The 14,224-nt window shown below is 31.9% G+C and overlaps 1 protein-coding gene across 1 annotated transcript in view; it reads left to right on the top strand.

Moving 5' to 3' along the window:
- The window catches only part of LOC115891745 (dual oxidase), a gene marked incomplete at its 5' end in the record, with an annotated part of 34,974 nt that overhangs the window by 15,425 nt on the left and 5,325 nt on the right, over positions 1–14,224 (top strand). The window contains 7 exon segments of the mRNA XM_030912292.1: positions 2,533–2,751; positions 2,843–2,992; positions 5,212–5,550; positions 7,936–8,245; positions 9,994–10,368; positions 10,769–10,986; positions 11,196–11,421. Coding sequence (XP_030768152.1) covers positions 2,533–2,751; positions 2,843–2,992; positions 5,212–5,550; positions 7,936–8,245; positions 9,994–10,368; positions 10,769–10,986; positions 11,196–11,421 — 1,837 coding nt within the window.

Raw genomic sequence — 14,224 nt, 5'->3', positions numbered from 1 at the left:
AGTATTGACATACCTTTTTACACTTTTGTGAAAATTATTTAAATCTGTAATCCCGGCTAAGTTCCAATTAGTCTTCTCACTTATATTAAATAGTAAACAGGGCCAACAAAATAATTTGGATAATTTAGCTGGTTAACCACTCATATTTGTCGTAAAACCCAACATGAAAATCTCTAGTGAATCTTTTTACCGACTTCTCCATTCTGGTGTCTAAATTGATAGGAACCGTTGGCCTGACTTAATAATGTCACTTTTTTCTTGGAAGTTCCGACTAGAAAATCCCTTTTTTAATTACACACATACAACACAAACACCGTCTAAATTATTGTCCACATTAGCAGAAGCAGAATATTGTCCTTCTTGACCCTCCATTAAAAACGAAACAGTAAACACTAAGTTAAATCCGAAGAAAATACAATATTACCTATAAAATCGCAAGCGAACCCAACCCTATAAATTAAAAGTGGCGGAAGGCGGCCGAAAGATCGCTACTGTGGCTAGCAACTGTGCGCGATTTTCCGGCTTAAATTTGTCGTTTGCGTTCGAGGTCAATAACACCTACATGATGAAGGAGTCATAGGCGACCGGCGGCGATTTCCAGGCGCGCATCCATGCAGTTAAAGGCTAATTAAATTTACTACGTTTATGTAAGGTTTCAAATAAAAAATGTTAACAAATTAAACTAATGTTTTGTTATAAAATAACAGTATTATTAACGTTTAACTATTTATTTTTTTATCTTTCAAAAGTTTAGGGAAGTGGTGCTTCCCCCGCTTCCATGGACCGCACGCCGCTGTCGAAAACGTTACCCGACTTCTTAATTTTGTTACTTTAAATGTGGTAGACAATGATTCAGTATTAAAACTAAAAGAGTTTGGTTTGGTTTGGTTATAACACATCAGAGTTCACACTTGATAACGGTCAGTGATAGTTCTGACCGAAACGTTGTGTAAGACAATGGAGAAAAAAAACTCAGAAACTCTTTTAGTTTTAATTCTTAATTTTTAATGCCATCTACACTAGTTAGTTTAAAACAGAATATTTGATTCAAATTTTGTAAAGAAGGTTTAACATAATCCCGATTTTGGAGTTAAAATCTTGTTTAAAATAATAAGAATGTTTTAAACCTTAGATTATACAGGATGTATCAAAAAACATGTGTCATCTCTCATGGGGAGATTCCTCACGTAAAAATAAGATTTATTTTTCGGATCAACATAGGTCCGATTCTGCTTTGTTTCGTAGGTACAGGGTGTTAAAGTTTTAATAATCTTTCGATTTGTTATAATTTTCTTCTAAGTACTTTTAGTGATTCGCAAGAAATTTTGGGGATAAAAGTTACTATAAGTGCTACATATTTTAACGCTAAAAATGGATTGATAAATTCATCAGGGACGTACATATGGGTTATCACTGGAATATTTCAAAAAACATGTGCGCCACTGATTTTTTCTTTTTATATCAAAATTGAGTAGGCTGTTTAATGCCAATTAAAAGTCATCTCTAGATATTTTGTTGAATTCGGCATCCTTGATGAGATAAACACAATTTTATTATTTTATTAATCACTATTAATGAAATTAAAATAAAAATAAAATTAATAAATTATATATTTTACCCAATTTATTATTAAATATTATTATTATTACTATTAGTCCAAACTACAGCAATTTCAAATAAAAAATAATGGTATTTAATCTGTAGCATCCTGTAACTCTAAAACTATACGTTTCCATACCCATATTTATAGGTACTTTTTTCATATTTTTTGATGAGGAATCAATGAATACTTATTTAAAACTTTCGCAAGGTGATGATATTAATTTTTTTTTAGTTATTGCTATTAGACTTGGATCAAGGCAAATTAAAAAAATGGCGTTTATCACATCAAGGAGGCCGAAATTGATAAAATATTAAGAGACAACTTTTAAATGGAATTAAACTGCTTACACTATTTTGCTAACAAAAGTCAGTGGCGTACATGCCTTTTTTTAGAATAATATTCCAGAGATAACCCACATGCACGTCCCTGATGAAAATGTCGACACTTTTATAGCTTCAAAATATGTCGCATTTATAGTAACTTTTACTCTCAAAATTTTATTCAAAACGCTAAAAGTACTTGGAAAAAAATTATAATAAATCGAAAAAATATTAAGACTACACCCTGTAGCTACGAAATCTTCCCACGAGAGATGGCACATGTTTTTTGAAACACCCTGTATATACATACATGCTCCTAGTCATTCAAAAATCACGTTAAAACCTTAAAAACGGGGGGAGTAATTTTAGTCAGAGATAGAGGGACCTACATAACTCTGAGTTTTTAAACTATGAAATACACGTTTTGTTTAAAAAACACATTTCTTCAACCCTGATTTAAACAAATTTGAATTAAATTTTGTAATAATTTCAATCGTCTACTGATGATGCAAACCTGATTATAGAAATACTAACAATTTTGTGTTTTAGTGTGGTGTATTGTGTAAGTGAATTTTTTTTAGGTTTTAATAAAATATTTTTATTTTTAAGGGTGAAAATCTGCGTAGTATTAATTTCAAAAGTTCGGATCCGATTATGGTAGAAGAATCTTTGGATGTTACCTCAGTGAAGAAGCCCATGGTTCTATTGCAAGTACCGAAAGATCACGATTTGGTACTCGAGTTCGATTCGATAGCCAACAAAAAGAAGTTCCTTAATAAACTAGAAAATTTTTTGAACTCCAACAAGAAGAATTTAGTGCTCACACAGGTGTGAAACATAAAAAAATCATTTTTAGTAATAGCAACCCCTGCGTATTTTCGAGAGTGGATAGACTTTAGTTTAGGTTTTTTGTGTTTAGGTTGTTAGAGAAATAATGCTGGCCAAAGCAGAGACAAAACAACGAAGGGAGAAAAAACTAGAACACTTTTTCAGGGAGGCCTATGCTTTGACGTTTGGTTTACGCCCCGGCGAAAGAAGACGCAGAAGTGATTCTACAACTGATGGAGAGGTCAGTAAAAATACAAAAAAAGCACTGAAATGTATATAGAAAAAAATCAAAACCATAACAAGTACGAAATTTATTTGAAGTGTCAACTACCGATTAGGGAAAATTGAAGTGCTATGTTTTATATTATTTAGTAAATTTAGAGTATTGACACCTCCGATGTCACGTGCACTTATGGCAAGTACCACACACTGCTATCAGGGAGCACTAAACTAAACAGGGAGCACTAAACAATAAAATGCGTATCATATCCTCAAAGGTTATAACTTAAATGGTATTTTTTCTAGACTAGCCTGATTGTTGCCTTTGCATATTACCACAGCTGAAAGTGTTTATTATGCTTAGTCTGTTCCCTTATATCCGCTAGTGTATATTTGTATTATGTACGAGATCGTACTCATTTTTAGTTTAAAACATTAGAATCCCTAAAAAGTATAATCTTGTTTGTCTAAATATCTTCTTCAACAACTCGCGAAAGGATGTACCTAACATCCTTTCGCGATGGTTCATTTTTGGTTCATCTCATTAGCTTTATTTTTGTTGGAAATATTCGGTTTTAAAGAAGGCACTAACATTTTTTCGTAATTTTTACATTAAGTCCATGCCTTTGCTTTTGGGCCTGGTCAACACATCTAGTAAGTTCTGGTCCCCAAGCAGGCCTTCTTGACACAAAATTTGCTTCATTTAATCTTCTTCTTGTAGTCCGTTAGTTAAAATTTACCGTCTTTAAGTGCAATTCATTATCAATTTGAAAAGCTGGCAAACGGCTGTTTCTTAGCGATAAACTTACAATAAGTCGTTACTGAGACGTCTAAATTGACGTCCTCATGGACGTGGTCATAATTCAAAGACTATTTAGTATACTCTATGGTATTAAGGTATTTTTGGAACCGGAATTTTATAGTAAATTCACTGAACTCGAATAAATAAATGATATATATTTGACTCACTCTGTATATCTATAAAAATGTTTTTGGAATGTGAACTACCATTAAACATATATTTTATAAAAGGTTTGGAGTGAAAATCTCAAATAGGAATCCTGATACAGGATCTTTTCCGGAATACGGAGCCATCTTGTATGTATGCATTTGTATATGTGTGTTTATTTAAATACTAAAGTAAAAGCAACGAATTTAAATGGATAAACTTTGTAATATATCTTATTAACAATACAATGCAAAAAGTTTTATAAAAATTCGTTCACAGTAAATGTTTTCGGAGGTTTGTATCCCTTAAGGGCTTAAAGCACTCCACTATAAAGGATTTATTTTCTGTACATTTTCCAAATATGTCAGACGAGTTATTGAAGACTATAAATGTAAGAGAAGAATTCCAACACGAACAATTATTAAAGACTAAAAAATAAAAAGAAGATTAACATTGATGAGCATCCTGGAGAAATAATAAATGAAAATGAGTTAAATAGTCTGTTACAAGTGGAATATGAAAACCAAGTAAGTACCAGAATACTTGGAAAAACATCGTACCACTGCTTAGCGAATTTGAAGAAGCATAATTGTAAGTTATTTAAATATTCCGAACAGCAAGAATTATTGGCAGGGGTGAAGAACATAGGACAAAATATATCTATTTTATAACTAACAAGTACTTAATTTTGTGAATTGTTTATTGTTTAATAAATAAATTTTCTTTTCAAGGATGTTTGCTTATCTATGAAATATATTTGATTTTTAAAAGATTGTTGTATGTTCACAGTGTACTTTTTGTAACTTGCCATAGAGAATATAGCTGATATTATTTTTGACAGATCTGGGTAGAAGAAAATCTTAATAGATTTGTCATATTGTGATATAACCAGTGATTGTTATGTTTGTTTGATCAGGACCGCATTACTTTAAATTTTCGCCTAATTTAGTATTTTTTTATCTCATAACTCAAGAACGAATTTGTATAAACCATTTAAAATGAACAATTTGCTTCATTTTGAGGAGTTCTTTAAATAGTTTCAAATAAAATTTTCTGTAAAATAAAATGGGTAAAACTTAATAATTTTTAAAATTTACATGGGATTTCCTATGTCCAGGTCGGTGATGCAACACACGGTATAATATAGAGGAAATAATATTCATTATTAGGAACAATAATTTTATTTGCAAACCAGCTCTGATGCCTATTTTTTTTATTGCAAATGGTATGAGTGGACTGAGTTCGAGTCCTAACATCTATGAATAGTAAGAAATATTTTTTTATTCTTATAGGTAGTAACCGTTATGAGAACATCACTAACAAAAGCAGAATTTGCCAGTGCCTTAGGAATGAAAACTGACGCTGTATTCGTCAAAAAAATGTTCAATATAGTGGATAAAGATGGAGACAGTCGAATTTCCTTTCAAGAGTTCTTGGATACAGTCGTACTGTTCTCTCGAGGGAAGACTGAAGACAAGTTGCGCATTATATTCGATATGTGCGACAACGATCGCAATGGTGTCATAGACAAAGAAGAATTTTCAGATATGTTGCGATCTCTAGTGGAAATAGCTAGGACGACAAGTTTGTCGGATGATCACGTCACTGAGTTGATAGACGGCATGTTTTTGGTAAGTTTTTAAAAAGCTACTGAACTATTAAAGTAAAAGTACTAAGTAAAGTAACTAAGTAACTACTAAGTTAAGTAAAAATATACAGGGTTATCAAGGAAAAAACATTCATATGTGTATCCAAATAAGCTAGTGATCACAGATGATAAATATTCGAACCTTTTACCAACCAAACGAGCAAAATCAGAATAGTCAACTTTTCAATAACTGTTGATCACTCCCTGCGTGGTGGATCAAATTGGACGCTTTTAAAGGGAAACGCCGTTCTATAGGAGATAGACGAAAACTAATATCGGTGTCTGGAGCTCAGTTTTTATCAAAAACATGATAGTGAAAACCGCACATCGATATCTGTTACCGTTTCGGAGTTAAGGGGGTATTTTTCAAAAATGTGCATTTATAACAAATCGCTGCAACTTTTATGCTATGGAAAACTTTGTATTTTTATGAAAATGTTATGAAGTTTACTAACGAAGTATACTACTACTAATAAAACTCATTTTTAGACTTTTTGATTCCTAAAAAACGTACAAGCTCTACTTAGTCTTCTTTATAGTTTTCAAAGATGGGGATTTGGGGAAGAAACGACAGAACACATTTTGCTAATGCGACAGGGTTCTTTTTATTATTCAATGATAAGCCATTAAGAAAAAGAGTTATATGGACGGTTTAGTATCCAATATATTAAACTTTTGAAAAATATTGATGGATTCTCCCGATAATGGAATAATTGCGACTGCCAGGGATATCTAGACAAAAATAAGTATAAAAAGGATACACTCGATAAAACAACGAAACTTTCCCTGATAATAGGTACGGTAATTTCCCTACAATATTTTAAATGTCATTGGTCGTATTTCTGATTCAAGAAAATATAACTCATTAGAAACTCATTAGAAACTTTGTACAAATTGTACTACAAAATTCTTTTTTAATATCTATGACACCAAAATATTTGGAAGAATGAAAATTGGTAGAAAATATATTTTTTTCGGTAGATTTTTATGAAATCACCTTTTTACGAATTTAATGGTAAAAGTATAATTTTTTTTAAATTAATATTTTAAGAATTATCAGAACAGAAAATTTGATTTTTTTATATGGGACACTCTGTATATTTTTAATTAACTATAAAGCACTTAAATTACCTTTCCAAAAATATAGCACACTGGATATTTTGTTATAGATAGTCTCCTTCAAAATACAGATTTTTTAAAAGTTCGCCACTTTTAACTAGTAGGCTTTGTACCCCTTATTGATGATCTGCCCCTAATGGAACTCGAAAACATATTTTTCCAGCGAGACGAGGCACCACCTCAGTACGCTGAAGATATCAGCAAATTTTTGCAGCCAATTTCGGGAATAATTGAATAGCTAACCAAGATTCCAGCCGTTGGCCGTCGAGGCCGCCGAGACTGCTGAACTTAGTGCCTATAGATTTTTATCTTTGCGGAAGAATAAAGTTTCTTAATTTTAAATTGCTCGTATAATCTAGACAAGAATTAGAAGTACTTAGGGGTTATGCGAGGGTATCTTTCACCCCTACTGAGTTAATGAATTCCTCGAGAAATGTTCAAACGTGGTTCCGTCTGTCCATAACAGAAGACGGTCGACATGTCGAACACCTGTTGTAGCAAAATCTTATGTCTTGGTTTGTTATTAATTGTTATTGTTATAGTTTAAATTTTTTAATTTTTTTTATAGATATAGTTTAAATGTGTTGATATTGTTAAATATAGTGTAAATTGTTATAAAATTCTGCATCTCTTATTGCAAATATTATTTTCATTTTAAATGCTGCTCAAAGCTAGATTTTTTTTGCATTACAATCGGCGCCGTTCAAAGCCTACGTATTCAAAGTGGGTGAATTTTTAAAAACTCTATATCTCGAAGAAGAATCAATCAAAATATCGAGTATGCTATAATTTTAAAAGGTAATTTTAAATGCTTTCCATGAATTAAAAATATTCAGGGTATATATTATAAAAAATAAAATTGTGTGTTGATAATTTTTAAATTATTAATTTTAAAAAAATTATACCTACTTAAACCATTAAATTCTGCGTAAAAAGATGTTTTGGAAATATTTCCATAAAAAAAATTTCCATAGTAAAAAAGTTAGTGATTTGTTAAAAATGCACATTTTTGAAAAACACCCCGTAACTCCAAAACGGTTACAGATATCGATGTGTGGTTTTCACCATCATGTTTTTGATAAAAATTGAACTTCAGACACAGGTATTAGTTTTCGTCCCTTTAAAAGCGTCCTATTTAACCCACACTGTACACTTCCGTCCAAATTAAAAAAAAATAAAAATACCTATCAACACTTTTGAATTTTCATAATAATTTGATTCACACCCTTTTACTAACAATTTTTTTTAGGATGCCGGTCTCCAACACAAAAACTACCTGACCTACCAAGACTTCAAGGAGATGATGAAAGAGTACAAGGGCGACTTCGTGGCCATAGGGCTGGACTGTAAGGGCGCTAAGCAAAATTTCCTCGATACTTCAACAAACGTGGCCAGGATGACCAGTTTCCACATCGAACCTAGCGTCGATGCGGAAAAGTCGTGGTTGAGGTTGAAATGGGATAGTCTGACCACATTTCTGGAGGAGAACCGACAGAATATTTTCTATTTATTTATATTTTACGTCGTTACCATTGCATTATTCGTCGAAAGATTTATACGTGAGTTATTGAGTGTTGTAAGGGTGTCGTATACTTTGGTTCTTTTTTAAGATTTAATCTGCACGATTCTATACCGGGTGCGTCTCAAAAGTGGCTCACCTCTATAACATTTTTATTTTTCCAGATAAAAAATCGAGATTTGGTATGTTAGTATATGGCATAAATTACCTATTCAATTCTTTTCGATCACTTCCTGTTTCACCGGAAATGACAACTTTTGATTTTTAAATGACACTCTCGGTATTTTATTACTCTATTCGATAGAAAATGACACTCTGAATAGAATGACATATCATATGTCAACTTTTGACGTTTTCGCTTTAAACAAAATTGTATTTTAAATTTCAATCTAGAGTGCCATGGCTGTGTTAAAAACACTAATTCTTGGGAACCGGAAGTTACAATTTCAAATAAACCATATGCGAAAATGTCAAAAGTTGATATTTGATATGTCATTCTATTCAGAGTGTCATTTTCTACCGAACAAAGTAAAAAAATACCGAGAGTGTCATTTAAAAATCAAAAGTGGTAGTCATTTCCGGTGAAACAGGAATTGACCAAAAACAATTGAATACGTCAATCAATCCTAATTTATGTCATATACTAACTTACCAAATCTAGTTTCTTTATCTGAAAAAATAAAAAAGTTATAGGGCTGAGACACTTTTGAGACGCATCCGGTATAATAATACATAACACAATTTGCCCATCAAGATTATGAAACTAGAGAGAGAAATTAGAGAAAAAATGCGCAATATTGAATCTGAATAACGTGTTTCGAAATCAAAAAAATCCTATTACTTTCGAAGATATTTGGGAAAACCCGAATTTTTCCAATTGCTTTTTTATTTTTTTACTCTATTCGAATGATATGACTTATATATACAAACTTTATACTGTCATTGCTATTTTTCCTGTTCTACAACCTGGTGTTCTTAGATTTTCGATCTGACGTTCCAAGATACCATCATCAACTTTATTCTATCTTAAATATGGACCTCAATTTTTATTTAATTTTTTAAAACCTTATGACATCCCAAATTAATGATGTTACACATTTGCTCAAAAATGTATAATAAGGAATATTCACACAAAAGAGACAATGTCTTGGAGAGAGATATGTGTGAGTATACGGATCAGTATAATTAGGTGTACAATAAATAAACAAAAACTTTTGAATAGGTGTGATACATCGTTGTATTTGGGAGTTCATTAGCTTTAAAAAAATTCACCTGGATATTTAAAAACAATAGTTGATGATGGTTCCAGAAAAACGAAACGTCGCAAGTCGTGTTTCACGTCCTCAAAGGATGAAGATTAAAAAATTTCTCTGAGAACGTTATAAATTTTTTCGAATTGTCAAATAAACACGCAACAAAAATAAAAACGAAAACCCGAAGTTTCAGTTTTTCAGACTGGCAAAGATAAGTTGAATAATTACTAAACAAATTGTCATCGACCGGAATCTTAGCCCATATTTGAGCCTTTTACCCTTTCTGAGATCCCAATAATGAGAGTCGAATTTGAAACACACGGTATAAACAATAGTAACAGATCACAGAAATTAAATTTACCGTTCGTCTATCACCGTTTAAGAATGAATAAAATATTCTATCAATATCAATTCAGATTGTAATCTTCAATCTATCAATTCAGATGAAAGCGATGAAATCATAAAACAACCGAAGTGTATGGCTAGGTTTACAATTTTTGTACGGTATAATGAAATTTACATGTATTTTTTGTAGACTACTCCTTCATGGCTGAGCATACAGATTTACGTCACATAATGGGCGTGGGTATAGCGATAACACGAGGCTCAGCCGCTTCACTGTCATTTTGCTACTCCATCCTCCTTCTCACCATGTGCAGGAACTTCATAACTAAATTGAAAGAATTTTCTATACATCAGTATATTCCACTGGATGCCAATATCCAATTTCACAAAATAGCAGCGTGCACAGGTCTATTTTTCTCATTACTGCATACCGTCGGTCACATTGTCAATTTTTACCACGTCTCTACCCAACCTATTGAGAATCTCAAGTGCTTGACCAACGAAATTCGATTTAATTCGGACTATAAGCCTGGAATAAGCTTTTGGCTCTTCCAAACAATAACAGGTAAGACATCCTTTATAATAAGAATGTTATAATATTTATCTCGTATAAGCTGACTTTTTTTTAATGTTTTTCGTTCTATCTACTGAAAATATCACCTCTAGAAAATGTTTTATTGAGAAAAAGACGAAAAATGAGAATTGCTTGTTCTTATTGACGATGGTCCGGTTTAAAGACACGCGCGTGTACAATTATCTTCCTAGTTGTAGTTAAAATCTGTTGAGATTAAATGGCCAAACAAACTCACCAATGACATTCATAGGCCCAGAGGTCTTCTGCGGCGCTACAAAAGCATGAAAATATATTTTTATTTTTAAGTGCCTGTGCTAGTGGCTCTATTCCCAAAATGACCATTGTGGAAAAATTGTTTATGAAAATGTACGATAATCATTTTATTTTTTAGGAATTACTGGAGTGCTTCTGTTCATTATAATGTGCATCATTGTTGTTTTCGCCCATCCCACAATCAGAAAAAAGGCCTATAAGTTCTTCTGGTTTACTCACAGCCTGTATGTATTACTCTACGCTCTTTGCTTGATTCACGGATTGGCCAGGTTGACTGGACCTCCAAGATTTTGGATGTTCTTTATCGGACCTGGTATCATATTCACATTAGATAAGGTAACTAACAATGCTATAACGAAATAAAGAAAATATAGAAATGAATACTCAAAGCCAAAAAAGGTTTCCGTGCTATAGTAGTTCAAAATATTTGAAAATATTCTTTTGGACATGAATATTTGGGTCTCTAATTAACCTATTTGATATATCTTCTATTGTAAACTCTCATTGAATTAACTTTTAATTTAATAGATAACTGTAATTTGTAGGTCGTCAGTTTGAGGACTAGGTACATTCCACTGGACGTTTTCGAGACGGACCTGTTACCATCAGATGTCATCAAAATCAAATTTTACCGACCGCCCAACCTGAAATATTTATCGGGCCAATGGGTTAGACTGACTTGTACAGCATTTAAGGACAGAGAGTTTCATTCATTTACTTTAACGTCAGCGCCACATGAGAACTTCTTGTCATGCCATATCAAAGCACAAGGTAAAATTCTTCGTTTTACTTTAAAGTGTTTCCAAAGTCACTTGGACTGGTTTGGGAGTTCAAACGATGCAGACAAAGAGAGTGCCTAAATTAAAAGCCTCAAACTAGTCTAAGTAACTTTGGAAATAGTATACCATATTTTTATTTTTTTATCTCTTAAAACTTGTTGGGGGTGTTTTATTCCAAGATCAAATATATTTTAGTGGATACTGCTACACCATAAGAACTGTAATCTGTATTTTCTATCTATTTCATATTGGAATATGAATCGTTGAATATGAAAAAACTCAAACAAAATTTCACATATAAAATTATATATTATATATATTATCATCGGTCGGCATTTCTAAGTTATCTTGAAGCCGTTTTTTTGTATCAAACTGTCAACACTATGTTCTTTTTCTGAAAAAAATATGCGATGTAGGTATGGCAGTAATACTCCAGCAAAATTATGATAAGGAGTTTAATCATCAACTATTGTTCTAACCTTTGTTCTAACAAATGATTTACAGCGCATCAAAAAAACACTGTAACAGGAAACTATCAATAGTAAGAATAATTTTCTGTGACTGTGAAATACTAGTTTTAAGATGATACTGAGATGATCTTAAGAAAATAACAGAGAGGACAACCAAGAGAAAGGGGGGTTTTCCAAAAAGGCACCAAGGAACATATACAATATCATATATATAGTCTGTCCAACGAGAAGATCCTTGACAGTGATAGATGTGTCTGTCATTTTAATTTCAAAGTAGTTTATTTTATTTTACAAAGAAATAAGTTGGTACAACTGGAACGCATAGCAGGAAATTAATATATGTATTTAAAATTTGACTGACAAGTAACTTCAAAATATTGTGAAAAAAACTGTATAAAACTGAAAAAATGAATCGAGTTATTTTATTTAATAAAAAAACGGTATGTGTTAATACAAAACAAACAAAAACAAGACACCACATACCAAAAAATATAAAAAAGAACTATTTCTTACTTTCAAGCTTTATGAAACTTCCCGCATTTGATTATATTTATCAATATAACTTATGTACAAATCATAGGTACAAATACAAATTTGTAATATTCCGCAGGAATAAATAAAACAAACTATTTTATTAATAATAACACTTACCAAATTTTATATAGGTACCTCACAGGTTGATTAATTAACTATAATCTTAATTTTTTTAAACCAGTACCTTTTGACATTATTTTTCTGCAGTACTTAAATCCATTATTTACCTATCGTGTGATGTCGATATTTTACAGCTACTCCAGTTTTTAGTATGTGTTTAGAGTATGGTCCTTCTACCATATTCGAGATGCACTTATCTACGACGAGATGGTACACAAACTTTATTGATAGTAACTTTATTGGTGTATCTGTATAAGACTTTCTGCCTGGGCAGCGAGTATTAACCAATGTATTAACCATAAACTGTGCTCTGGGTTCTACAGTTAATTTTCACTCGATTTTTCCTCCACTTGACTTCAAAAGACACAAAACACTCGTAATAAGACGAATCAAAATGCATCATCTTCCAAAACGCAGGGTATTTGACAAAAGTTGTCACAAAATTATAACCTATAATTTGGCAAGACTTTGACAAACGTCAAAAATCTAAAGGCGAGTTCATACGCATCGGCGTCCGTTCATAGATAAATGAAACAAGTTTAGATTGGAAAGTGCCCATAAGGACAATGTAAACACTATTTGGCGCTATTCTTGCAACGGTCGCGACCCAAAACTTTTGAAAATTTCGGAGCGGTTCGGCTTTTTCCGGAATTATATCGCCAAATATTGTTTATTCAAATTTATTATTATTTTCGTTTAATTTTATAAATAAAATACAGTGTGTTGCATACAAGAAACTTTATTTTATATAAGGACGCATGTATGAAATACCTATGAAACATTGGAAATCGATGTTATGCCACGATCCACGATGGTTTTTGCAGTTCACAGTTCACAGCACAGCTTTTTAAGTTTTTAATGCCACTTTTTCACAATTATCACCGGTTGGAGTAAATAAAACTTGAATTAAACTCACAAGATAGCAATAATTACTTTGAAAATGGACGTTATATAAACACTTTTCGGAATTTCTTTAATGAGAGCGGTTTAGATTTTGAAAGATTATTATGATTTTTGAAGATTCTGACTTTGACAAGAGAAAATTATTTCTGTTTTTGTTTGCCGTTGTTCTTAGCGACCGCTATAGCAGCGCCAGATCGCGTATAACGGTCGCGACCCAAAATAATTTCGCGACCTAAAATTTTTACAGGCTTTCCAATCTAAACTTGTTGCATTTATCTATGCGTCCGTTTGTCGTTCATCGTTCCGTCAAACCAATAATATTGAAATACGATCTGTCATTTTTGAAATAAACCAATAAAACTGGTTAAAAACAACAAGTGACGACGCATGACGAATTTATATTTAAACCCATCCATAGTTAACTTAAAAATTATTAGAAACTTTTTTTAGTAAAATAAACAGATTGGTATGGGACGTCATCTGCTTTTCTTCTGTCATCGTCTGTCGAAATCTTACCTGAGAAAAAAAAAACAGAGTATAGTACAGAAATATTGAGTGACTGTAATGTATAATAAGCCTTAAGGTTGCACTGATATCAGGAGATAATAGTCAGTTTATGGAGAAAGATATATTTTAAAGTATAAGGTTATATATATTTGATGTTATGATTCTCTTTTTATTATTTTTTAACCAGAGTCTAGAAAAAAAAATATGTGGGAATAGACAACTCTCCCTGGAGACTCTGTAACAAGGAACCTCCAATAGCAA

This window comes from Sitophilus oryzae, unplaced genomic scaffold (assembly GCF_002938485.1).
Source record: "Sitophilus oryzae breed Bouriz unplaced genomic scaffold, Soryzae_2.0 scaffold_1193_pilon_pilon, whole genome shotgun sequence".
Lineage (NCBI taxonomy): Eukaryota > Metazoa > Arthropoda > Insecta > Coleoptera > Curculionidae > Sitophilus > Sitophilus oryzae.
Note: the sequence above shows the minus strand (reverse complement) of the source record. Positions and strands in the feature narration are given on the sequence as shown.